General features: G+C 39.7%; 1 protein-coding gene across 1 annotated transcript in view; it reads right to left on the bottom strand.

Annotated features, from left to right (window-relative positions):
• Positions 1-4871, bottom strand: part of asic4a (acid-sensing (proton-gated) ion channel family member 4a) — a 90130-nt gene extending 85259 nt beyond the window's left edge. Inside the window, exon 1 of the mRNA XM_034694109.1 lies at positions 3810-4871. Within this exon, the coding sequence (XP_034550000.1) occupies positions 3810-4385 (576 nt within the window). The 5' untranslated portion in view covers positions 4386-4871. The remainder of the gene's footprint in view (positions 1-3809) is intronic.
• Between the last annotated feature and the right edge of the window lie 21569 nt (positions 4872-26440).

Below are 26440 nucleotides of genomic sequence, written 5' to 3'. Positions count from 1 at the left end.
TTGACAGACTGTTGGAGACGAAGCCAGTCCTGTCAGCCAGTCACTTTCACGCTCACACACTCTTTGCTCTCCACCGCAGGGGAAGGTGGTTGACTCGGCAAGCATGTGGGGATGGAGATGGATAAAGGGATGTGTGGATTTTGGACGCGAAAGGGGAGTAGCTGTTACTCTTACATACACAGAGTCAAACACACGAAACACACACATAAGACCCAGAATTAAAGTCTGTACATGGGAGTTTGTGTATGACAACTAGCATGTATTTTTTGTTGTGACAGTTTTCATTTAACTCAGGTATTTATCTATTTTTTTACGGATGCATCAGCTTCAAATACACATCTGACCAACAAGACTGATAAGTGGTGTGACCTTGAACCATCATGGATTTACTCCAGCAAGAAAATAAAAGCAGTTTCACACTATGAAGTAAAGCACATGCCCACAACAGTGACCCAACCTATAGACAGAGCCTTAATGTCGCCTATTATACATTGTGGTTGCAAACCTCACCCTGTCATTTTCATGCTAAGTGCTATTTCCTCTTAGCGCAAGGTTGTCTGGGTTATGCACTTCACCTTCAGTTTGTTTATCATCAAAACCTCACAATGCTATTTCTGTTTAGGTTATTAATTCATACCTTACTCTTATCTTTGTTGTGGTGATCCACACAAGGGTTGTACACTTATTTGGATCAATTCCTGCTGATGTATTTTTTTGTACCATTTATTTACTGTTTAGATTCGTATTTAAATTGTTTAAGATTTAATCTCATAGGAAAGACAAGATGAAGGAGGCGAAAGAATAGCATGTAGTTCATATCATTAATCATTTTTATCCATAACAACACAATAAGGGCTCTTGTGGATGTAATGGCAGATTGCAGGTGGAGAGCTTTTCAGTGTTGTCCCTGTTAACCCAATGTTTTTATAGATCACCTCGCATGCCATCCTATAGCTATTTAGTTATCTCTGTGAATATATGCAGAAGGGATCTGTCCTTGCTGAGAGCAAAATCTGATAATGCAGCAGCAAACACAGCTAAGAGTCACAGCAAACCAATTCCAAGCTCTGTTTAAAAAAAGCCAAAGGGCTTGCTGCTCATCTCTTTGACAGCACCACACAATAGATGAACAATTATTTAGAGTTAGACTGGAAGAAAAATAATCTGTTTATTTATGGCGTGTTGAATCAGCTTTATCACCCGTTAATTATCCGAGTCAATAATGTAATCTTTAATTGTGAAGAATGGCCTTATCAACTATGCTGAATAATTGTGCCAATCAACAATGCAGGAAAGAGGTAAACACATGTCTTTGCTATGATTGTGTGTTTTCCATACATTAGAGCAGCCAGCCTATTATTTATTCAGCTCACTTCAGCAGTAAATGCAGTGAAGCCAAATCAAAAATTTTCTGTAATGACCTTTATATTGAAAGAAAACCATGTACACAACCTGTTCTTCTGGTGACTCCTTTTTTATTGCACATATTTCATAGAGTTGGTTTTTGACTAAGCTCATAGTGTTGAACTGAATTGTCAAATTAATTTAACCTTACCTGAGGGATAGAACTAAATGTTAATTGTTTTTTTTTTTTTGCACAGAAAATAGCCTGTTGAGACAAAAGATGTATTGTTATGGAAAATGTCCAATATTATAATACAGTCTTCCTCAGAGACCCACATCCATGTAGCTGTTAACAACATAGAACATCTGGATCCCCATGAATGATCAGTCCAAAGAAAAACATAAGAAGAAGCCAATCCTGAATGAGGGCCCCATGAGAGACACAATTATGATCTTTGTGCACCGGAGGTTTGAATGTGTGTGTGTGTGTGTGTGTGTGTGTGTGTGTGTGTGTGTGTGTGTGTGTGTGTCTGTGTGTGTGAATGATTTATAGCACATCATCTGTAATGATAACTTCCTTGCTCTTAGAAAGAATGTGTGATTTGTACTTACAAACTACATCACGGTGTGAACACCTCCGAGGACTGCATGAGTGTACATTCGTTTTTTACACTCTAGTTTCTACATTCATCTCTCACACTTGGTCCCACAACGCCCTGTCCTTTCATCCTTTCATCCTCACTCCCTATGCAGTTCCAGTTGTGTGCCCCACCAGGACTGCGAGTAAGTGATTTGTCATGCGTAGCAGCAGCAAGTAGCCTGTTACAAATCCAACTGACAGCCCCTGAAAATGCAGATCACATAGCCAACAGAGAGGAAACAGCATCTTGGAGAACTTTCAACTGGATCTTAATCTGTGGTGATTTATCCAAAAAGAGCTCTAAGATGTTATATTGACAGGATGGACATTTCCTTGTTGTCAAAATAGTCTGATAATCGTGTCAAAGGATATTGCCATCAAACATATAAGATGCAGATAATAATGATACACTTTCACAGTCACGTTGCTTCTTCATTCTAAATTGTGTCAAACTTTTGAGCTTCCTCAAGGAGCATGGCTTGCCTGAGGAACTGAGAAAATTCCCTCTAGGAGACACTCATTGCAATCTCTCTGGTAATGTTTGAGTTTCTATTTGAGGAAGAAACCAAAGAAAAATAAATACTTCATAACACTGTGATGGAAACCACATGAGTACCAGTGAAATGTCATTATTTCTTAGATGTAATTTGGCAAATCATAGGTAGTGTAGTGTCATCCCTGTGATAAGACAGAACCTCTAGGTCCCAGGAAGGTGAGCATATCAATGTTCAACATACCCTATTAAGACTTGACACCCATACTTTATCATCACTAAAGCAATTGCATATTCCTATTCCTGCAGGAGAGATGGGGAAATCCATCTCCTGCAAGGACAGTGCCTTTAATAAATAGTGCACAGAACACAGGCACAAACTCTCCCTCTTTCACCTGATCCCTCTTTCTCCCTCTCTTTATTCTCTCTCTCTATCTCTCTCTCACACACGCACACACACACACACACACACACACGCACGCACACTTTCCCTGTGTCATGGAAATTGTTTCATTCCTTTTAGTCAATCTGGCTAATGCAAAAATCATGTATGTCTGTCCTTAAATATTTAATCTTAACAGCAGCAAGATTGAAATACACCGTTGAAGAAGCATTACTTCAACCCTCCTGAAAAGTACAAGAGCTCAGAGAGAGAGAGAGAGAGAGGCAGCTGCTCTGCAATGTCAGAAAGAGAGATTTAGAGCGACAGGGAGCGATGGTAAAGGGAGAAAGAAGAGACTGCTATTTTCGATGACAATTTTGTTGCCATGCACTTTCAGCTCGGAGTTGGAGGCAGCATGAAAACACAGTTTGCCTTGGAAAGTATGCAACCACATATGACAGCTCTCTGTTTTTCTTCTTCAGCTGAAGCCTTTGTTCTTCGATATAATAGATTTTGGTATAGGCTGAAACACCCAGCAAGGGAGAGACACTGATGCTTCTTAGAATGTAGTGAGAAGAGACACAGCTCAGTGACTGAGCCAAAGCCATGGATCTTGCATGCAGGGGATGTATCATGGGAACCACATGGCCCCTGGAGACGGGTACACGCACAAAAACAATTCAGTTCCACTTTCCTCTAAGTGTTCATTTTGCTTTTATGACTTTCAGTAGTTTTGTGTGACCAAATACTTCTCACAAAGTGTGTGTGATTCCTTGGAATATTTAAGATTTAAAATCTGAGAAATTTCAAAATATGAAAGTTGTACTTCGACATAACCATTTTGGACAAAAAGTTATGATAAAGCCAATAAGAGATAAAGATGTAACAGTAGCGTAATGTTTTCTTTTGAGTCAGGCATATACAAAACTTTGAGAAACTTTTCCACTTACCACAGAGAAGTCTTCAGCAGAACAGTTCTGTCCACTGAAATTGCAGCTCATGAGCATCTCATCTAACTGATGTCCTGTCCTGTTGAAGATGTCCTGCATGTCAGGGGCAGGATACATTAAATCAGTAGGTTTATGCCCATCCTTGTTTTTCGGTGGCAGACCTGTCAAGTTAGCCAGGTGGTAGATATCAGCATCAGTGAGCGCGGAAAAGCGAAAACGGTTGATGTTGCAGATGGTCACAGCAGGGAAAACCATTTCTGGGGTTGCCTCTTCATTCAGAGCTGTGACATGAGGGTGCTCCAGGTAAGAAATGGCACATTTAGCCGCTTGGTACAGAAACAGCGCCAGTGAAGTCAAAAAGGCAAGAGCCCAGAGAGTCTGCCGGATGCCCAAGCGACCAGAGACAAAGATGTGGTTAATCCCATGAAGGGAGCAGGAGTTAGCAAACCCGGCCAAGTCCTTAGCCTTAGGTGTGCAGCTCTCTTCGATCAGACTCTCCCTGTCCCCATCCTGCTTGCTTTTCTGCTTCTCATCCTCCTCTGCAAATTTGATTTTACAAACAAATTCGATAGGCATGGGGGCAGCCAGGTCTGCGTTTTGGTTTTTTTGTTTTTGATGGCAGCTATCAGCCCTGAATGACTTCCTTCCTTCTTCTTTGGCTTTTTCCCTCAAAGCAGGAAACTCACCCAGAATGAAGAGAAAAAGACAGGACAGAGTTTGTTGCTGCTGCTGCCGCTGCTGCCTCTTCTATGACTGATAGTGCTGCTGCTGCTTCTGCCGCCACAGCTCCTGGTGACTAGAGCGCTGCTGTGCTGCTACTGCTCCGAACGCTTGTCTCACTACTTGATCAGCTCACACAGTCTCGCTTATCAGCAGTAATACAGCTGTCAAAAGAAAAACACCCTTGCACACAGACTCAGACCCACTGATGAAATGCAGCATTTCGAGCTGGACTAAAATAGGCACAGAGTACTTAATAATTCATGAGAAGGTAACACTGTGATTATTTCCTCCTCACTGGCGCGAGTCGCAACTACCCCCGGTCATCTCTACGCTACCAACAGACAGCCCCCCCCCTCCTGCTTAATCCACTTGTTTGGACGATGCTTTCATTTCTGAATAAAGATGGGGTCAAAGGTTGTCTTTTTAAACATAGGGTGCTTAATGCGAATCACAGGGTGTCACCTCTTTTTCTGGTCGTGAGCAAATGCTTAATTGAAACAACAACAAGAAGTCTGAGAAGTGGAACTAAGTACAAGCAGCTCCTGACAATCAATCTTGTCTTTGCAATGAAAAGGTAAAACACTATTGATTGAGCAAATGTGTCTGTTAGGGAGCAAGAGAGGCAGCACAAGAGTGTGTTCTTATCAGGAATTAATGCTAGCGTCTCAAGACTATACTGCACAAATTTGAATTAGTGAATATCTTCTGATCTGGACCTCAGTGCTGCTAAAGATGTTGAAATGAAGTATTGATCTGCCTCTGTCCCTATCCTTTACAGTGTGTATCAGGGCTGTTAATGGCCCTTTTCCAAGTTGCCAAACAAAATTATGCAAATGCAAGGCAGAAAAGTGAGAGTCCTAATGCATGTTATTCCCCTTTAAATGGAATTAGTCATGCGGGTCACATCACAAGAGGCTGGGATCTCCAGAGAAAAGGCATATTTAAAAGTGAATTCAACCGCTTCCAACACACATGCCAAGTCAAGTCGAGGAGAGCATTAGACAGGAGAGATTACTTAATTCAACAGAACAAATTAGTGTTAAAAAAATGTCATGTTATCAGGAAAAAGGAGAAGACTTTTTTTTTTTTTGCATAAACTAACACTTAATGTTAAAAATAGTCAGGGCTAAATTAAAACAAGTTCTGTGTAATGTATCTGATATGCTAACTTGTTATAAAAACAGTCTCCTTTATGGAAAAACACTAGAGACCAAAATCATCCATCCTCACATCTCCCTCTATCATTTTTTTTTTGTCTCTGCAGTCTGTAAAACATTTTTATTTATTTGTATCTGTTTTTAACGTGGGGTTGTCTACTGTTGGTGTGTTTTTCCTCTAGATAAAAAGAGATATCTAGGATATTGCTCTCACTTGATAGACGTATCCATGGTTAAGCTATGCCACTGGCAGCCACTGAGGTCTGCTAACCACAGTGCGTTTCATGTAGTCACTCCCAGAGGAGGATGCTAGGTTTATTTACAGTCTCACAGAGGAAATGAAATCGCTCAGTCCATGCGATAACTTAATGCAAAATGTGAATTAAAAACATGCACACATCTGGCATAGGTAGCCATTCAAGGAGTGTATGACATTATGTTGCTTTTATACTCAGTTATACTCCCCAACCCCGTATCTCTCCGTCTATCTATGAGGCCCTTTAAAGGTATTTGATGCAGACCTTTGGGTTGTTTTTTAAATGTGTCTCAATCTGCAGAACGATTTTACTGCATGCTTCACAGGTCACCTCTACCAGACAGAGATAGATGATAAGCAACTTTATACTGTTGACAAATGCCATGACACACATTTCATCTAAAAAATAAGCTGTGAATGAAAACATTTCCTGAAAAATTGTATTTGAAGTTGTTATGTTGGTCTATTTATTAAAAAAGTAGAAGTACTCCATGGACTGGAAGTCTTGCCTGAGTGAACCTGGCTGACAGATTTCTTCTCTTGTTTAAAGGCTCCATCTATTGGATGTTGTGGTGGTCCATTGTTGCTAGATTCATACATGTCATTGTCCAAAATACAAGAAGGATGTGTTGGGCAAACATGCTTCCAATAATTCCAAGGGAAATATGTATTATTTAGTTATCTAGGTAATTTACTTCTGACATCAAATTAACCCAATTATAAACACAGTGCTTAGACATTTCATCTTTGTGTAAGTAGTGTAGTAGGAAAAAAGTCCAACGAAGTCAAAATGTATCACATAATATAAACCAAATTGACCTGACCAGTCCAAATATATCTTGTTTCAAGATATGATAAGCCAAAATGCATTCCTGAATTTCTTGTAATTAGTTAAAATATCTGTAGAGAGCATATTTTCTTCAAAATGTTCAGGATGTTCAACAGATTGCAGTTTTTGTTGCAACAATTATCATTGAATAAAGTGGGGATAAACTATTCTCCTCTATCCTTCTTTCCAACCCCAACTCAGTCGAGGAAGACGGCTGTCTCCTCGAGGTTGCCGTTAAAAGGAAGTTTTTCCTTGATTAAGATGAGATAAGATCGAGTCCTGTCAGTAAGAGGGGACTGGATCTTATCCTGTTTTGGTGTTTGGTCTTTGTTAATAATTTAATATAGAGTGCAGACTAGACCTGTTATATTTGTAAAAGCGTCTTGAGGTAACGTTTGTTGGGATTTGGCGCTATACAAATAAATAAATAATATATCACTGAGTTTGGTTTGAGTTTCAAGTTTCAGCTATATCACCTACAAGCTTAGCCTACAGGCACAGCTAATCAGATGTCAGAAGGCAACTACATCGAAAGAGGTGGTAGAGCGCACTGGTTTGACCGTGCAAATTATCACAAACTTGTTGATAAAACTAAATCATCAGAAGTTCACAGCTCTTGCTTCAATAGGTGGCAATTAACTGCAGACCACTTTACAATGTGGAAGACTTGAGTCTCAGGGATGTCCTCAGGTTGGCACATTAAGACCAGCCATGTTCTTCAACCATACACTGTATAAATAATGGACGTAGTATCCGTGACGTCACACATCTGTTTCTGAAGCGCTGTTTTAAGGCCAATCGTCGGCTGGTGCCATATTGGAAATGCTGAACTTAACCTAACTGCTGTCGTGATAGTGTGAGGCAAAGAGGCGGGCTTTGAGAGCTCCTAGCCAACAGCTGCAGGGTGCCCGACTGTCAATCAATAATAATGGAAAGCTCGTAATCTTTATATCTTGGAAATTGCTGCATTATGAAAAAATTCAACCTCCGTGCAGTGTGTGCTCATCCAGAAATTAGCTATCCAAACTACACTCGTCTTTTGTGTCAAGCTGTTAACATGTTTATTTCTGCTGTAGAGATAGTCTTTTTTGAATTTGTGTGTATGTGGTGTCCGGTACTTCCAGAGCCAGCCTCCAGCAGACACTCGAGAAACTGCAGTTTTTAACACTTCAGCATTCGCTTCAATTCTCCCGGCCAGAGGTTGCTGCTTGGCCTCAATGCTGCGGGGAGCAATAGTTTCATGCATACAGCACAAGTATGAAGCAGAGACTAACCCCACTGGAAGGAAAGTAGCCAAACTTGAACCCCTGAAAAGTGCAAATGCTGTTGCATTAATTAGTCATCATTTGACATCAGTGAGTAATCAGACCTTTTCTGAATAACTGCACCACCATAATATTGAAACTGGTTGGACATTTGTACATTCAGACAGCATATTTCTTATTAAGGAACAGTGATGCCTTTTAGAACTGCCACACAGTGGCAGTGCAGCATTTATTTGAATAATAAATTCAAAAGCCAAGATCATGCAGTCCATTTCATTGCATCCGTTTCATTACCAAAGCAAGAAACTGTTGCTTTAGATTGTTACATTGTGAACTTGAAAACTGCAAAAAATAATTTTAAACGTGCAATTTTACATGATCCACTTTCTGTGATTAATTGCGATTTGAAAAATTCATAATTTGACAGTTTTGATTCTAATTGAAATGAGGAGAAATTCAGCTTGTATGGTTTCTATGGCAATAAGTGACACGGGTCTCAGTTAAGAAATTGGTGTTTGAGGGATGATGCTTACGGCTACACTTTGATGTAAAATTGCGAAAAGCGTGACAATATGTTCTTCACCGGTTTCCATATTTTCTTTCTCAAAAAGTAACTTTCTACTCTGAAAGTGAATGTTATCAATCGAACAGCAGCCTTTCATGATCTAAACTCTAAAGCCTGATAGTGGCCTCTTGATGCTATGATGATCATTAAACCTGTGCAAAGAATCCTCCAAGTTTATGTCCTTGGAAGCATGAATGTAAGAAATATTGTATACAAATGATGTATCTTTTATATATTATTTTCTCAGTACAAATGTTTTTTTTGTTTTTTTTGGCTCACACTGAAAATAGGGGGAAAAAAACAAAACCTATAGTACCTACATTAGAACATTATTCAAGTTTACTTATATTAATTGAGGTACGGTTTATGAAAAATAACAAGCAACATAAAGACAATAACATTCCATTACTCATTTACATGAAATCTGATTTGACCAAATAGTGCAATATTTCTACATATTTCACAAGGAGAATTCATCTATTTAGAATGATGTGGCCTCCAAAGTTTTTATTGGTATTTCAAACAGACCAATCACCGGACTTAAGGGATTCTTTCTAAAAGTGTATTCTATGGTGGCTGAGAAGGGTAGACAATCTGCAACAGCTCGCACAATCTTCATCAGGAGAAACAATGTAGAAACAATGCATCTTTGAAAACACGTGCAAAAGTCACAAGAAATGGAACTGGAAAAACCCAGCAAATGAGAAAACATGCTACAAAAAGCTGAAAAAACTGCATTGACACAAAATGAGCTCGAAATATACACAAAATCAAAAATCACATGCTTCAAATTTAGGCTTGACAACGGGAGTGCTCCAGGCCTGTAGGGGCGCTAGGTGACATAGCTTTATTGTTGACTGGACAGAGAAGAAGACCACACACTGGCTGTTTTCGAAACTGTCTACTATACTAGCAGTATGTACTGATTTGGCCAAAATCCAGTATGTAGTAAGTAGTATGTGAACAAGAGCAAAATCTGCAGTAAGCCAAAACTCCCCAGATGTCATACTGATTCGTGAAAATTTCACAGTATGCATCGGACCAGTCTGCCTCGAGTACTGTTTCTCACAATGCACAGCGCTCATTCCGCTTCTTCTTTTCTTTTCTTTTTTTGACGGGGGGAGCTCAGGTTTTAGGTGCTGTGAAAATTCTTAAATTCCATATAAACCACTTCCTAACTTTTTAAATCATAAGTGATGCTAAAAAAGCAGTTTATCTATCAGTGCCATTGTTTACTTCCACTTTCAGAAACCAGAAATTCAGTGACGTCTGGTCCAGCATACTGTAACACAGATCGAACAGAACAGACAGACTACAGACTAAATTCAAACGCAGTATTTATATGCAGTACCTACTGCCTATTACATTAGTAGGTTGTATGTAGCAGGCCGTTTCGAAAACAGCCACTGAATTTATTGCTGATAAGGAAGTGGCATAGTTTGACATCAGGGATGACAGGCATAGTTTTTTCCTAATCTCGGGAGACTTGAGCAAATTATCTGTGGCTGCCGGGGATGCCAAAGGCTAATGGCCAACAGGACTTTGCAGAAAACATGCCAGAGTTCACACAAGGCAGAGTCAGCTAATAACTGGCTAACTGGAGTTTAATAGTCCACATACACCAGTTTACAGAGTCTAACACTGGGCTTATTGCATTGCTAGTTGAGCGGCTAACTTCCAGCCCATTGACGGAAGAACTTGCACCCAGTAAGAATTGCATCCCGGGCTGTTTTCACTGAACTCCCCACACAGATCTGCAGAAATAGGGAAACTATTGTGCCTGCAATCCCTCCAACTCCTCTTCCGTCCCAACAGAGCATTGTTCTTCCCTAGTGTCAGTGTCCAGAACGGACTCGTTGTAAAAGTCTTGGCTACTGAAACTGCAACAAGGCAACATGTTCTTAGTCTAAGCCACTTCCCCAATCAATGCATCAGGCAAACAGCCTTTGGGTTGGTGTCCCAGCATTGTAAAGCTCCTAACACCAACACCAGGTGGCTAATAGTACCTCTTGTGGCTAACTAAAGCTCATAGCTGAAAAAACTACACTACAGCGGTTACTGTATCAAGCTGCCTGTTCATCAGATATTGCTTTTCCATTAAAGTTGTGCAGGTTTTATTTGTATGTGTAAGTATTTTTTAGCACAAAATTAGGCTATGTTTGACGGACATTAACAGAAGCAGTGACTTCTTCTTCTACTTCTTTTCTGTGAAGTCAACAATAAAGCTTTGTCACCCAGCACCTCTACAGGCCTGGAGCACGTCTGTAGTCAAGCCTCAATTTGATGCGATTTTTTCTTTTGCATGCTTTTTATGATTTAGTGTGTTTTTTGCTTTGGAGCATGTTTGGTGTCAATGCAGTTGTTTCAGTTTTTTGCATCATGTTTCCTCATTTGCAGTGTGTGTTCCCGCAGTTGCGTTTGCTTTTGATTTTGGAATGTGTTTTTAAAGCTGCATCATTTCTGCATTTGCAGCTCATTTCTTCTGATGACGATTGTCTGCTCCCCTCGGCCACCATAGTGCTCAGTTCACATAGATTTTATGCAAGAAGAGAAACTTCCTAGAAATAAAGCCTCAGACCTATCAAGGGCTGAGGGGGAATTTAATCTCCCAGATTTAGAGTTATGATACCATTATCATGAAGCATTTGACATGTGTTATGTTATTACCGAGCTTTCTTACTCATCACGTGGCTGGGTTAAATACTTGGTTTTGATTGGTCAAAACCCCTTGACAACGATTATTAACTTTGACTAGCATGAGCCATGGTGGAGACAACCAAATCACACATGTCATGTCAAATCAATTTGCAGAAAAGAGTTCTGGCACATTTTGGTTCTGCTTGTTGACACCATAGAAACTGTTAGTTTCTGTTAGCATCACATTGGAAAAACAATGTGGCAGAAACGTTAGTTTGGGTTAGCATGCTTAATTGGCAACACAGATATTTTTCATTTTGGGTTCTGTCCAACAATCTTAGTGTAACGTGAGGATTGGATGTGTGGTAGTTGGGTCAGTATTAATAAGAAACAGAAGGATGGAGATGTATTATTCAAAGAACATCTCAAGGAGGTTTATCGATTTAAATAATTTTCCTTTTTTTCTTAACTATTAATTGAAGAAGAACATTTTTTTTTAACATTCACATGATGTTTTGATAATATTCTTTAAGTAAAAGATTATTTCATGTTTTCTATAAAATTTCCCCATAATGTTACTGAACAACAAAGAAGCAGTATTCTCAAACCAACATTTAAAACATGTTTTCAGGATGTTTCTGATGCCTCAAATCACAAAATGTTTTATTGAAGTATATTCTGGTGACATCTCATCAGAACAAAGACAGAATGTTTTATCTTTAACATTCAAATGATGTTTTGATAACATTCTTTGAGTCACAGATTATTGAATGTTTTTAGAGTACGTTATCTAAGAACATTTTGTGAACATAAAGAAAACTTCCCGCTGAGAAAGTTTCAAGAACATTAGGGCATAATATTCAATCACTGTTGTCACTTAACATTTTATTAAGGTTTTTAGAGAACATTATCCTAGAACATTCTTTAAACACAAAGAAAACTTCCTGCTGAAAACACCTACATTCTCTGAAACATTAACAGAACGTTTTTAGAACAAGAAAAATACTAGCTGGGTCTGAAGTCAGATTTGCAAGTGTTGGCTCTTTTTTAACCTGGCTAAATCATAATGTTAAGTCCCTCTGCAATAATGACCCTTGTGTTTGTATATTAGAATCAAACTGAAGCTTTCCTTCATTCTTTTGTCTGTGAAACTGAATGAAATAAATTACGGCTGGTAATGTGAAGCAGCAAATCAGGGATAACATGGTGCATGGGTATAGATTGATTTGATATATATTTCCCCTAGATTTTGGTTCACAAGCAGCTCAACTTTTGGGCTTGCTTGTGTGTAATTTCAATTGAACAGGTATTAATGTTTTGATAACAAATAGTGAAGACTCAATGCTAACAGAGGTTGCTGCTGCCTCAGCAGCATTCCAGGTATTTATCAGTGGCCTACAAAAAAAAGTGGCTCTATGGGCAAGGGAAATGTCCTTTTTGTGTAAAACAGCAAAAGTTTTATTCTTGTTTTTCTCAGAGTTTCATATAAAAGATGTGGATTTGTGGAGGCTATAGACACAAGGTAGTTTGTCTTTTTTTGCGCATATTTAATTGGTTTTCTGTTAAAAAGACAGAGTCCTGAGGAAATACTACATTCAAATCCATGCTAGTTTTCCGTGACGACCAACCCTGGCTTTAAGTGACTTAATTGTGATTGCTCCAGTTGGACAGCATTAACATATCTCAATTGATATCATTTATTAAAAAATACTGTGTATAAAAAAGAAGAAATATAATTGAAAACTTTAAGCACTCATTGTCATTCTGTTACCCTTGTAAACTTTGACGTTCCACAAAATATAAAAGATTTTTCTACAAATTCCACATTGGATTTTGGCTCAACAGACTAATTGCTAATCTCAAAAGATGTCAAATGAAAAGGCCTAGTAGAGGAGTTACATGACTACACCCATGGTAAGACAGAATGGGGAAAGAGCGCCACAGTTGTGCTAATGAGGACTCACATGGTCCAAATGTCTATTGATCAGTGATATTACATTAGCCTGACTTTATTGTGAAACTGTGGAGGGAAATTGGAGGTATTCACTCACCACTTCATTGCAAATTCAAAACTCTTGAGTTGTACTGTAGCTTTTATCACTATTGAAATGCTAAAATGATTGGTCTGGCTTGCAGGTAACACTTCAGCTGAGATTGGACATGGTGTGGTTTAGTAGTTTAGTTCAGCCTTTGTGAACAGAAATTCTGCTACTGTGTTATAATAGTACATGAAAGTCAGAGGTTCCACTGCCCAATGAGAGCTCTCATTATTAAGGTTGTGCTATCTTGTGAGGGACCATATGGGTACTCATTTTTCTGTATATGTAAGGACACAATGCTCAAAAGGGAGAGAAAAAGAAAGAGAAGCTTGGGCAGTGGACTGAGGAATTGCCATGCTTTGCAGATGAGTGCAAAGAGCAGGGTTCGGTGATTTATATATATATATATATATATATATATATATAGCCCTGAGGATCACTTCTCTTCAAGTCAAGACACAGTATTTTGCTTTCAAATATTACCAATCCACAGCCACTATAAATTTTGACAAATAGTAAATATTTAATCACTGAGTCTTACAATTTTGTTTTCCACTGGGGGTAAAAGATGTATGCATACATATCAGTACATGTACAACTTCTTCAAAGGCTTGAAAGAAGTTTAAAAAAAGAAAGAGGTCCAAATTTTGCATGAAATTGTCTCATTTTTTTGTCATCAAAAGTTTAATGATTTCCCTTCACTGACCCGAGTGCCATGTTGAAAACAAAAGCAATGGAGCTAAAGTACAATTATTGATCAGAATTCTGAATCTAAAAATACCAGCTGTGGACAAAGGGCCACCCTATAATTGACTTGCAAAATAGCAGGGTGTGCCTTTAGTGCTGAAGGTCACAGCAGCAAAGCATGTAACTGAGGCAAGCCTTTGCTTCCTCCTTCTAAAGAGAGCATTTTTGAGTTCTCTAAATTGACCCTTGTATGAAAAGAATCCAATTTTCTCATATTTATGGAAGATAACCTAAATGTCACAAGCACACAGACACCAAGAAAACATGTAGCTTATTGTAAATAACATGTGAATTTACTTCCTAACACCTTATTATAGAAAAAAAACTCTTAAGGGAGTATGGTGTCATCTTTTGAGCCAGCTGTGGTGGTTTCATTGCTGATTCAAGGCAGGTCTTTTTTGCCCCTTCAGTGTAAATGTCACATATGGTGGGACAAAGTTCTCCCTCTGCTATGCGGTAGTGAGGTAGTGAAAGAGACTTGAAAGGGGCAAGACGGAATCATTATAAGCGTCTGACCCAGCGAGTGGACAGCCCTGTTAGGTGGCGTGTCCACTGCTGCATTTTTTTTGCGCTGGGAGTGCCCCTAACTTCAATTTCAGAGTGCTTCCCACCAGCGTTTACTCTTGCTGGGTAACGAAGGTCGTCCCGAGACATTTCCACGTTCCGTTAGGTCTGTTTTAAAATGCTCTGTATGCTTCATACATGATTTAATTCAATGGCAGTTTAACATGGAACTGTAAAAAACATTAATAGAAATCGTGTAAGAGCATCAGCAACAGCTCTAAACCAGGAAATTATATCTCCAAAAAACGAGTGTAATAACTTCTCTCCTCCACACAGACCTCCGCCATTGTGTTGACAAAGATGATTGCAGTAGTTCCGCCCCTTCTTGATTCTGATTGGTTGTGATCCAGAAGTGACATTGATGAGCATGGCGATGGTCCAAAAGTTGAACTGTTTTCAACTGAGAGTGTTGCGACTAAAATCAGCTGATGCTGAAGGTGCTGAGCGCTGAAAACGCTGAATCACATAGAGTTTGCATAGAAAGCAGGCTCTGCCAGCGCAAAAAATGTCGGCAGTGGACACACCCCCTTACTGTGTTTGTGTATAAATCTCTTGCTTTTTGTTTGATGTGCTTCCAAAACATTGTTACACATTGTAAAATTACCAGTGGTGGACAGTAAGAGAGAAAACAATTTTTTTTTGAGAATCTGAACTGTACTTGAGTATTATTTTTTTGGAGAACTTATTACGTTTACTCCACTACATTTCCATCAATGCTCTAGTTACTCACTACTTTTGCTTTGAAGTCAGCTCATGAATTTCCGTCTCTTTCTTGAAATCTGATCCCTAAGACAGTAAAATGTGTTTGTGTAGTTCTGTTTGTCTCAGTGGTTTAATCATACCTGTATATCGTTTATCTCCACGGTTGAACGTGGAGCAAAAACAGAGGAAATTTCACTCAGATCATGCAGTTCATTTAGAGGTGGTAATGATGGCTATAATTCTCCACCTGAGTACCCATGTCCATATCTTCATCCCGTGTTACAGGTTTTTGAAATGAAGAATGATACGTAGCGTTTGAAATGTTCTCCCTGTTTACCACTCTGCTCAAACATAAAAAAATTTGCTGTCCAACCTGAGAAAGTGTGTTGAGCTACGTAACATTTGTTTCATTCCAGATGAACATTTCAAACTAAGTTTTCTGTGCTTGGAGTAAATTAGTTTCTGTTTTTATTCCATGGTATAGTTTTTAGAGATTTAAAGTAATGGTTTTTAGATAAACATAATGTAAAAGAATGTACTCCTATGTAGTCTTGACTGTATTTATATATTTTGAAAATAAATTTTTTTGAGATTTTTTAAGAAGTACTTTGAATACTTCAGTATTTTTAAAAGCAAGTACTCCAGTACTTTAACTCAAGTGATAATTTGACAAAGCAACTTTCACTTGTATTGGAGTAATATTTGACCTGGAGTATCTATACTTTGACTTAAGTAATGAAGCTTTGTAGTTTGTCTACCACTGAAAATTACTCACTTAAATATAAATATTACACTGTAAAAGTACAAAGGCATAGTGACACTAGAGCTTCAACAACTTTCCATGTTGCAAACTCTCAATGTAAAAAAGACTGACTGTCAACAACCTCAAACAGTTGTCCTAAGCTTTGATAGCCAAATATGGAAGGCTATAAAATAATGTTGGTTGTGAAGTAGCTGTTTTTTCAAAAAGTGCAAGATTATGTTAGAATTAAAGAAGTTCAGTAGTGTTAAGTGTTAAGTTGCAGTTTATTCGCTATAGTGCAAGATTTTGTTAGAATTAAAGATCGGGATCCATGAAATGTGTTCTGCTAATACAATGACATTAATGTATTTCTTCCAAGTCTAACTTAGTAAAAGTGTGGGGATTAGGAAACAGCACAGCCATTTCACAACACTGAAGATCCCTGATTGACGATTCATATCTTGTGTTGTTTAATTTCTGATTTGTTGTCAGATTTGATGCAGATAGTTCTGTTTTAAGACAAACTATACTGGTCAACACACTGTGAAATTGCAGACACTCATTTCAAAGGTGAGATAAAATGTCTTACTATTGATTTGGAGAAGATTTTGGAAAGGATTTTATTGAACATGTGAGGGGCTTAGCAGGCCGGTTAACCCATCTTCAAAACTTTGCAAACGGCTAAGCTGTATCCTAGCTTCATATTCTGTGCAAACTCTCTCTCTCTCTGTCGATCGACTCTTCACAGAATAGTATCTTTCTCATCCTACATCTGAAAAACAGAAAATAAGTCTTTCAAAAACCTGAAGCTACCACTTCAGTGACTCTCTGCTGGATATTGTCCGATAAACCAACACACTACTCACAGTTTTCTTTTCTGTTTATTGTCTTTCTGTTTTCTTTTTTTCTCATCTCATGAGTGGTAATGTTTGCTGCAAACAGTTTTGACCGGTTAACTCAAGCTTTAATGGTTATTTTATTTGTGGCATTTCTTAAGCAAAGGCAATGTTTGTCAGCATTATGTATTACAGCAATGCAATTCAGAATTATCTACCAATTATGGTTAGAGTGCTGAGAGGAGTATGTGACTGTCTGGACTGAACTGATGAGGCTGTACTATTATCACCATACCTGTTAGTGTTTGATATCTTGATGCTGAGCAAAGGATCGTATCACTGAATGCTGACTTGTTATTCTGTGCACAGCCTGTCAGTGTAGGACAGATGGGATTGGGGGATGGGAGGGGAAGCCTGGGAGGTACCACTGACCCTCTTCTCCTCCCCATCAGCTGCACCAACAACATGCCACATGCATCATGGGCCTAACCCATCCTCTACTCTGACAGAAGCTCACCTGCCCTTAAGCCCCCCAGAACAACAGGGCATGCACCCCTGCCAGCTGTGTTGAACAATCTGCACCACTGTCCTGCTGAAGCTTAAACAAATTGTGTGTAAGCCACCAGGATACTTTTTGTTCATTAGGATTCTGATATATTATAAACACTTAAAAAGTACAGATTTTTGGGACCAAATATTAAGACACTATAATGTTCAGGGAGAGCAATCATAAATGCAGGTGCTCACTATGATAAATTCACAGTTTTTTCAAGATAACCAAGATCACAACATTACATTCTGGCTATTTCCCACTAGTTCTGGCCTCCAGAAAAACTGGACTTGTGATCTATATAGAGGGTCTGGTTCTGGGATGGATGAAGAGAGAACAGAAGCCTGAGACAGCCAAGTCTCAGAGGGCACTCCTGACACAAAATATTAGAAACTAAATAAATCATGTAATGTTGCTTTATCGTCCCTGCCCTGATCAATCTTGCCCCATCAATACATCAGTCTTTAGGCATGATATCTGGGAGACACTGGAGCTGGCGCCAGGTCATTAGCATCAAGTGAATGATTGGCTGACAGAGAGACGTTGTGGGGGAAGGGGGGGATTTAGCAGAGAGATGAGAGATGAAAAGCATAAATAGTGCAAAACGGTCACCAAATAATGCATCTTAGACGACTACAAATAGAGTCTTTCTCTGCAATCTCACAGGACTCAATTCCTCGTTAGGGAATATCATGTTGATTTTATATCCTATATCTAAGTCCCTTTTGGAGAAAACATTACTTTGTGATGACATACATCTCATTTTATTATTATGAGTTTCTTTTAACCAGATTAACAAATCCATATTTGTTAGGAATGTAAGCACACCAATAATTTCTCATCATATTTTGCTTATCAAAAGACATTTTTGGGTGGCACGATGGCTATTTATATAATTGTTACGTTAGTCAAAACTAGGAGTATAACTATGGAAATTGCTCCATTTTCAGTCTCCTGGTATTGCGAATGCTTGCTTACACTGCAATGGCTCACTCGGAGAGGTTCACTAGAATGGAGCTATTAAGATTATCAGTTAGACTATTCCCATAGGTTGCACCATGATAGGGCATGGTTGGGCTTCATCCATCCATCCATTTTCCTCCACTTCTCCGGGTCCGGGTCACGGGAGCAGCAGCCTCAGCAGGCGTTCCAAGGCCAGCTGAGAGATATAATCTCGCCAGCGTGTCCTGGGTCTTCCCCATGGCCTCCTCCCAGACGGACATGCCCGAGCTACCTCATCTGGCTCCTCTCAACGCGGAGCAGCAGCGGGTCTACTTTGAGCCTCTCCCGGATGTCTGAGCTCCTGACCCTATCTCTAAGTCCAAGCCCATCCACCCTGCGGAGAAAGCTCATTTCAGCCGCTTGTATTCGCGATCTTGTTCATTCAGTTACAACCCACAGCTCGTGACTACAGGTGAGGGTTGGAACGTAGATTGACGTAAATTGAGAGCTTTGCCTTCTGGCTCAGCTCTCTCTTCACCACGACAGGCTGGTACAGTGTCCGCATCACTGCAGACGCTTCCCAGATCTGTCTGTCAATCTCGTGCTCCTTCTTCCCCTCACTCGTGAACAAGACCCTGAGATACTGAAAGTCCTCCGCCTGGGGTAAAGACTCTCTTCCGACCTGAAGCGGGCAAACCACCCTTTTCCGACTGAGCACCATGGCTTCATACTTGGAGGTGCTGATCCTCACCCCCGCTGCTTCACACTCTGCTGCAAAGCGTCCAAGCGCAAACTGGAGGTCACAGCTCGAAGACGCCAATAGGACCACATCATCTGCAAAGAGCAGAGATGGAATCCTAAGGTCACCTAACCGGACACCATCCGCCACTTGGCTGCGCCTAGATACTCTGTCCATAAAAGTTATAAACAGAACACATGACAAAGGGCAGCCCTGGCGGAGTCCAAACTCAACTGGGAACGGATTCGACTTACTGCCGGCAATGCGAACCAAACTCTGGCTCCGATAATACAGAGATTGAATGGCCCGTAGCAACAGGCATCCACTCCATATTCACAGAGCACCCCCCACAGGGTACCTGGGGGGGCACAGTCATAAGCCTAGTCCCGTCTCCAAGTCCACAAAGCTCATGTGAACTGGTTGGGCAAACTCCCATGCCCCCTCCAGCACCCACGCTAGGGTAAAGAGCTGGTCCAGTGTTCCACAGCCAGGACGAAAACCGCATTGTTCCTCCTGCATCTGAGGTTCGACCAACAGTCAGACTCTCCTCTCCAGGAACCCCCATTACTTACTTCAACTCTCCCTGTCCCATTGAAAATTACTAACCATATGTATCTGGAGGTTGTTTTCCTCTTGGCGACTGTTGGCACTGTGCCAGGTTTGCCACTGCGCTGATTGTGGCAGCGCAATGCACCTCTATCTATACAGTTGTGGGTATCGCTCAGTCTCTCCTTTCGCTCCTGTCCACTTCCTGAGGTGGCTCGGCATCTTGTGGTGTGTAGTTTGGCACGTGGAGATCCTTGGATTTACAGGATTGGGGTCAGAGCACTTAATAATCTCCCATCCAGGTAACGCACCTTTTCTTTTCCTCCGTTTATTGTGTGTGCGCTCTGTGCGTATTGGTGACCTTGTATCCACCTGTTGTAGTGCAGCTGGGGCTGGCTGTTGCTTCTGTAGTGGACAGGTTGGCTCTCCTGGTGTGTGGCATCTCATTTCCTGAGGTAAGTAGCTTTTCCCTGGCTTTGGGTGTGTCTGTGGATCCCTGCTGCAAACTTACTGTAGTTTTGTTTTCACTTTAGGTAATCGGAGCAGCGGCCTTTCACTCAGCTCTTCCTTTGGCCTCGGCTCTGCAGGGCTATTAATCTGATGATGAAAGGTTCAGGAAAGAGCGAAACGACAAAGGGGATTCCAATCCCTGGTTTTGGATTTTTACCTCCTGCACGAAGGAATACTGTCCGCGCTGCTGTTTCCCGACCTACCAAAGACTTATGTTTGGCACAGCAGCATCTTTGCACGGGTATCTCAGCACTGGGTTACTATTTTTATTTTTTACTTTAATTCAGGTATTTTGTAGTAATATGTTTAGTAATTGATATTATGTTAATTCTATTTTCCTTATTTGCATAAGTGTGGTTATTTTCATTTGATTATTTTTGCATTCAGTTTATTTGGCTCAGTATTTTTATTTGCATGTGTGTTTATTTTCATTGCTTTATTTGATTGCCTTGAGTTCATTTATTTGTATTTATTTGAATAAGTTTAGTTACTTTAGAACTGCTTTATTTGGGGTTTTCTTGTTTATTATATTGTGCATTTTAAAGAAGACCTGTCATAATATAAAAAGACTTTTTGAATTGTAACCAGTCTCTGCCCAGTGGTCTTACGAACCCGCATCTATTTCTAGCTAGTGAGCAAATGAATAGTTAATATTGTTGTGATTCAGTGCTATACAAATAAAGATTGATTGATTGATTGATTGATTGATTGATTGATTGATTGATTGATTGATTGATTGATTGATTGATTGATATATGTTTAAGTGTTTTTTTTATCTGGTCCCTAAATTTATTGAAATTACAAAGTATCTTTGTCTTTCATAATTTTATGAGTTATAAAATTGTAATTAACCTAATTAATTTTTTTGTGTGTTGTCCAATCAACTATTGTCACTGTGATTTTTGTCTGTTTTTTAAGCTTAAAGATTTAATCAATACATAAATCAATCCTTATGTGTATAGCACCAAATCACAATAAACATTGTCATCGTCAACATAAACATCACTAGAAAGGATGCATGTATATATTTTAGTGCAGTTTATCTCAGCACATCAGAGCTGAATTTATTTATATAACCCCAGATGTAATAATAGAAAGAGCATAAGTCCCCCATAAGTTTTCATGATCAGTCAGAGGCTGCACACAGCGGTTTTTCTGGTTTAACAATCATTTTGGTCTGGACAGCTCTACTGATTAATCCCCCTATCTTTCTCACTTGTCTTCCCTCACTTCTTCTTTGTTCTTCTTCCTCCTCTAAATGCCAAGCCCAATTCACTGCTGTGCAGCAGCAATAATTTCTATATTATGTCTGTCATATAATTTTTCAATTTTGCATTAGCACAACAAAAGAGGCATAATCCTGGTAAGTGGTTATAAAAGCCAGAATCGGAAGAGACTGTCTCTTTCACTAACAGGTCAGAAATCACACATTTAAAAAATCGAATTTCATCATCTAAACAATATTAGCTTCAAATAAATGAACAGGGATTTATTTAATCAAGGCCAATGAATTGATGTGGTTCTTCTAACAGAGAGAAGCATTAATAAGATCCGCATAATGCATAATGGCATGTGACCTTTTACAGTGCCTTTGGCTTCACCTCCAGATTTGAGCACTTAGCTGTCGCTGTGGCCAATTATTTCTCAGGTACCTCCTGTTGTGCAGCATAATAACTCTTAATTTGCCAGGAAATGCAGGGCAGGCTCTCTTTTTTTTCATCATCTCCTATTCTCTCCGTCTCTTTTTTCTTTCTCTGTTGGAAACGCAGCACTCTGATGGGGTTTGCACAGAGAGTCAATCATGTCCACTCTACTGCTTCGACATTCACCTGCACAGCAAGGGGTTGTGGGCCTATGCAGTCCAGCCTGGCCACGATCAGGGTACTAAGGTACTAAGGTTATCATGCTTTCCAGGGTTGTTGAAGTCAGGTCAGCAGCAGGCGTGAGGGAGGATTAGGGCCCATCTGTTTCTCTAGCTCCAAAGCCATTCTCATGATCCTCATCATCAGCATCATCATCATTATCCAGCTGGGTAGATGCGTTAAATGAAAGGTTAGCAGCAGCTAATAAAATGCTGTATATACTGTGGTACTACAAACTGTAGACTCCAAGGGCACATTCAACTCTACAGCATACTTAAACCGGTATAAAATACTATGTATCCTACAGCCAGCAAGCATGGGCACTGTAGTGTTTAGCCAACTAAAAGATGTGGATGCTTACAGGATCAAAATGACTATGTTTGTATGTTTGTATGTTTATATGCTGATACAAAACTGGTTTAATGTTTGCATTGTTCACTATCTTTGCTTAGCATTTATGCCCTGGACAGGCTCCAATACGTGCAGAACTCAGCTGCCAGGGTTCTCACGCACATCAAGCCCTGGCAGCACATCATCCCCACTCTCATTCACCTCCACTGGCTCCCTGGAAAGTACTACGTCACCTATAAACTCCTCCTCCTCACCTATAAATCCCTGCATGCCCTTGCCTCCCAATACCTGGCTGACCTCCTCCACCAACACACTCCATCCTGGAACCTAAGGTCTTCGGACCTGGGATTCCTCTCCATCCCCCGGACTAAACTGCAGAACTTTGGGGACAGAGCATTCAGTGTGGCAGCCCCGACTCTGTGGACTCTCTCACTCCGGACATCTGCAGCGCCCCAACCCTGGACACATTTAAGACAGCAATCAAAATGCACTTTTTCCTCAAGGGCCCTCCCTGTTAGATATCCCCACCTACCCCCCAGACCCCCTACCTGACCCTGTGAAGCGACCTTGGGTTTCTTGAAAGGTGCTATATAAATATCAGTTATTATTATTATTATTATTAGCATGCATACATTTAATTGGTAGCAGTGCCGCCCCTTCATATATACAAAACACATGCAGCCCTTTGGGCCTGATGTTTGCCAGTGATGGAAGGATGGGTCACCAAGATGGTGTCAGCAAGATGAGAAATATTACTTGAAGGTAAATGAATATCTAATGTTTGCCACACATAGACTTCACCAGGGCATCCCATCCAGGTATACTCGTGGTTGCCTGAGTATATTCGGCAAGCCATATTTGCATTGGATATATTTAATTTGGAGACACAGATTAGTGTCTTAGCATACTTTTACTCACTTTAAATGCACATTTTAAATTTACTTTTAATATATTTCTAATTGTCCTTTCCTTTTCTAAGTTTTATTATATTTGTCATTTTAATTGTGTCCTTTATGCCTGTCTGAATGTTTCCAATGCTTTTAATGTTTTAATGTAAAGCATGTTGAGTTGCCCTTGTGTATGAAATGCGCTATACAAATAAAGTTGCCTTGACTTGCATTGCCTTGCCTAGTGATCAATTAATTGGTGTGCTGTCTGTTTCATCTGCTCCTGTTCCCTGACACACACACACACACTGAGCTGACAAGCAGTCCTACAACACCCCTTTTGTAAATGCACAGACATTTACAGAGTCTTTCTGTTTAATGTCAGCGTGAGCCTTTGTCTATTAAGTCCACCTATTTGTACAAAAAATATGTTGTTTGCCGTATTTTCCTACATTGACTTTAACCATTTTGACACGTCATGTAATTAAAACAACGCTTCCTCCTCACTTGGCTCAACAGCTGTAAAAAACATTCATAGGATAAAACTAATTAAACCATAAGTTCCAATCCACTCTAAATTGAGACGTTCTCATATAAAAAGATATGGCTTAAGAACTACTAAAATATATCAACAGATAAAATTATTACCTGTTGGTGGTGCAGGGAGTAAAATTAATGGATTACTAAAGTTACTACAATTCATCCCGAGGGAGCAAGAATGTCTTTACCAAATTTGGGGTAAATTGTCCTACATTTGTATTCCACTACATAAACATCAATGCAACCTCACAATATCACTAGAAAATACAAGACGTTATATTGATTTTCAGTATCACATTGGTTTTAGTTTTTTCAACAACTATGTCACTTTCAACAAGCTTCCTCCATATGTGGCTTTTTTAAAAAACCAGATTGGGATATGGGAGTGTAGGTGGGTGGGTGGGTTGGGGTGGGGGGTCAATTTAGTGGTTTAGCAAACATTGCTGTTCGCAAGACTCAGGGCTGAAATGTGTAATTTTCCCTCTGCTTGTGTGTCTGATTAGAAGTGTAACATTGTTATTCGCCAACGCATATGACTTCACTTGTTATTCCCTACAGCTAATCTCTCACATATGCCTGAGAAGGGTGTGATACCAACTGTTTTGTTAATTTCAAGCTTAAAATTTCCCATGACTAATAGGACAGAGGCACACTTGAACATGAGCCAAATGACACCTTGGAAAATTTGACTCCTGGTATAGCAACCCCACTGCTACTGTCATAAAAAAAATCATTAGTGGTCTCTCTGTCTCTTTGACAAGAAGAAATGTCTTGTCAAAGAGGAAATTCAGAAATCTACTATTTGAACTCTGATCATTCTTCTTCTAACAGATTAACACATCTTTGGTCATATTTTTTTCTTTTGCTGCATTGCTCATTTGCATGTATACTGGCTTTGTTATATGAAAATGAATTGTATCAACAAATACAGTAATAATTTAGGAGAAACTATGGGTTAACTATAATCGACTATGGGGCTCCGTTTGTAAAGTTGTGCAAACTGAAAATAACTGCAGTATTTCTCCACATTTAGCTCAAAAACATCATAAAAACTTAGTGTGAATTTTAAAAGTCACCTTTTTATCATATTTAGCGCAACATTTGTGATCTTTTTCACATTTATTTTTGTCATGACAAATATATTTCAGTTAGAATCACTGTTAAATCTAAATGCTTAATCTAATTCTAAATGTTGAATATAAATGATAGATATAAATCTCAATGTTTTTTTTTGATAGGACAACTGAAGAGAGACAGGAAATGTGGGGAGTCAAACCAGCGACCTCTGCAACAAGGACAGCAGCCTCTATACATGGGGTGCTTAGACCGCTAGACAACCAGTGTCCCCATAAGTCTCAATGTTAAATCTAAATGTTTATTGTTAAATCTAAATTTTGAATGTTGCTCTGCGATACAGACTTAGCAATACTAACTTATGTTTATGTTCAAAGGAAGTGAAACTGATGACAAAACCGATGACGTACAGGGGCTGAGATTAAGGTAATTGGTCAAATTTGCTGTAAAGTTGCGGTGATTGTATACAATTGCAAGGCCGCGAGAAAATCGCGCTGATTGGTTGAATTTGCGTTGATAGTTGCGATCGCGAAATCGCAACTTCCTGGAGGGACTGATTTATGGAGCGCCGCCTGCAAGCTAGCTCAGGCAGACAACTCGAGCCGCGCTCATCATACTGACACGTCACCACCTCTCCATCAGCTGATCTCAACATCCTCATTCGGCGGTCTATTTAAACGGCAAGCCTCCTGTCTCTGCCTCTGCTTGCAGTGCTCCTGCTGTTCTGCTCAGTGCTGTGTGAAGTTTGTCCCCACCTCCTCCCCGACTTCCACCTGCGGGCTCCGGGGGGGTTAGTCCTCTCTCATTGCTCCTAATGTCTGCATTTAAATAATCTACGAGGAGTAATGAAATTCGGAGCCCACACGCCAAACACAATACTGTATGCTGCAATAAACTTATTAAGTAAACGTGAGTTGTCTGACTGAAATACTTTTCAAGTAATTGATCTTAAACGCTTTCAGAAAATGAACAGTAGCAAGACTCACATATTCCTTCGAGCCACCAAATGGTATCATAACAATGGTGTATATGCTGTTTTGTAATGACACAGCACAATTTTATAATTTATTAGAAATGTATTCAAATTATTTCACGGACCCCCACGCCATGGTTCGCGGATCCCCAGGGGTCCCCGGACCCCACTTTGAGAACAACTGATTTAAATAATCTAAACCTGCAAAAACAAAACTTTACAGTTATGCAGAATACTCAGTGATGATTAAAGCGCAAAAGTAATGGAATATTGTCCAAATGAGCAGAAATTCAACCACAGAAAGGCTCTGTGACCTGTTGTTTGTATGTTGTTGTCTTCATACTGGACTCAGCTGATCCTGCCTGCTCTGAGCTCCGCTATGCTCCAAACACGCATCCTGTGGACCAGTTTTCAATAAGCACTGCCAGGAAACATGTCTTAAAATACATGTTATGTGCAATGTAGCATTAATAGAAAAAAGTGGGCCTATTGAGGATCCATATCAATTTACAGAAACAATATGTCTTGTAATGCTGTTTAGTTTATGTTGAAAATCAGTGTTTCTTTTTGAATACCTTCTTAGACAATCCATCTA

Source organism: Notolabrus celidotus, chromosome 10, assembly GCF_009762535.1.
Source record: "Notolabrus celidotus isolate fNotCel1 chromosome 10, fNotCel1.pri, whole genome shotgun sequence".
NCBI lineage: Eukaryota > Metazoa > Chordata > Actinopteri > Labriformes > Labridae > Notolabrus > Notolabrus celidotus.
This window is presented reverse-complemented; position numbering and strand designations above follow the sequence as displayed.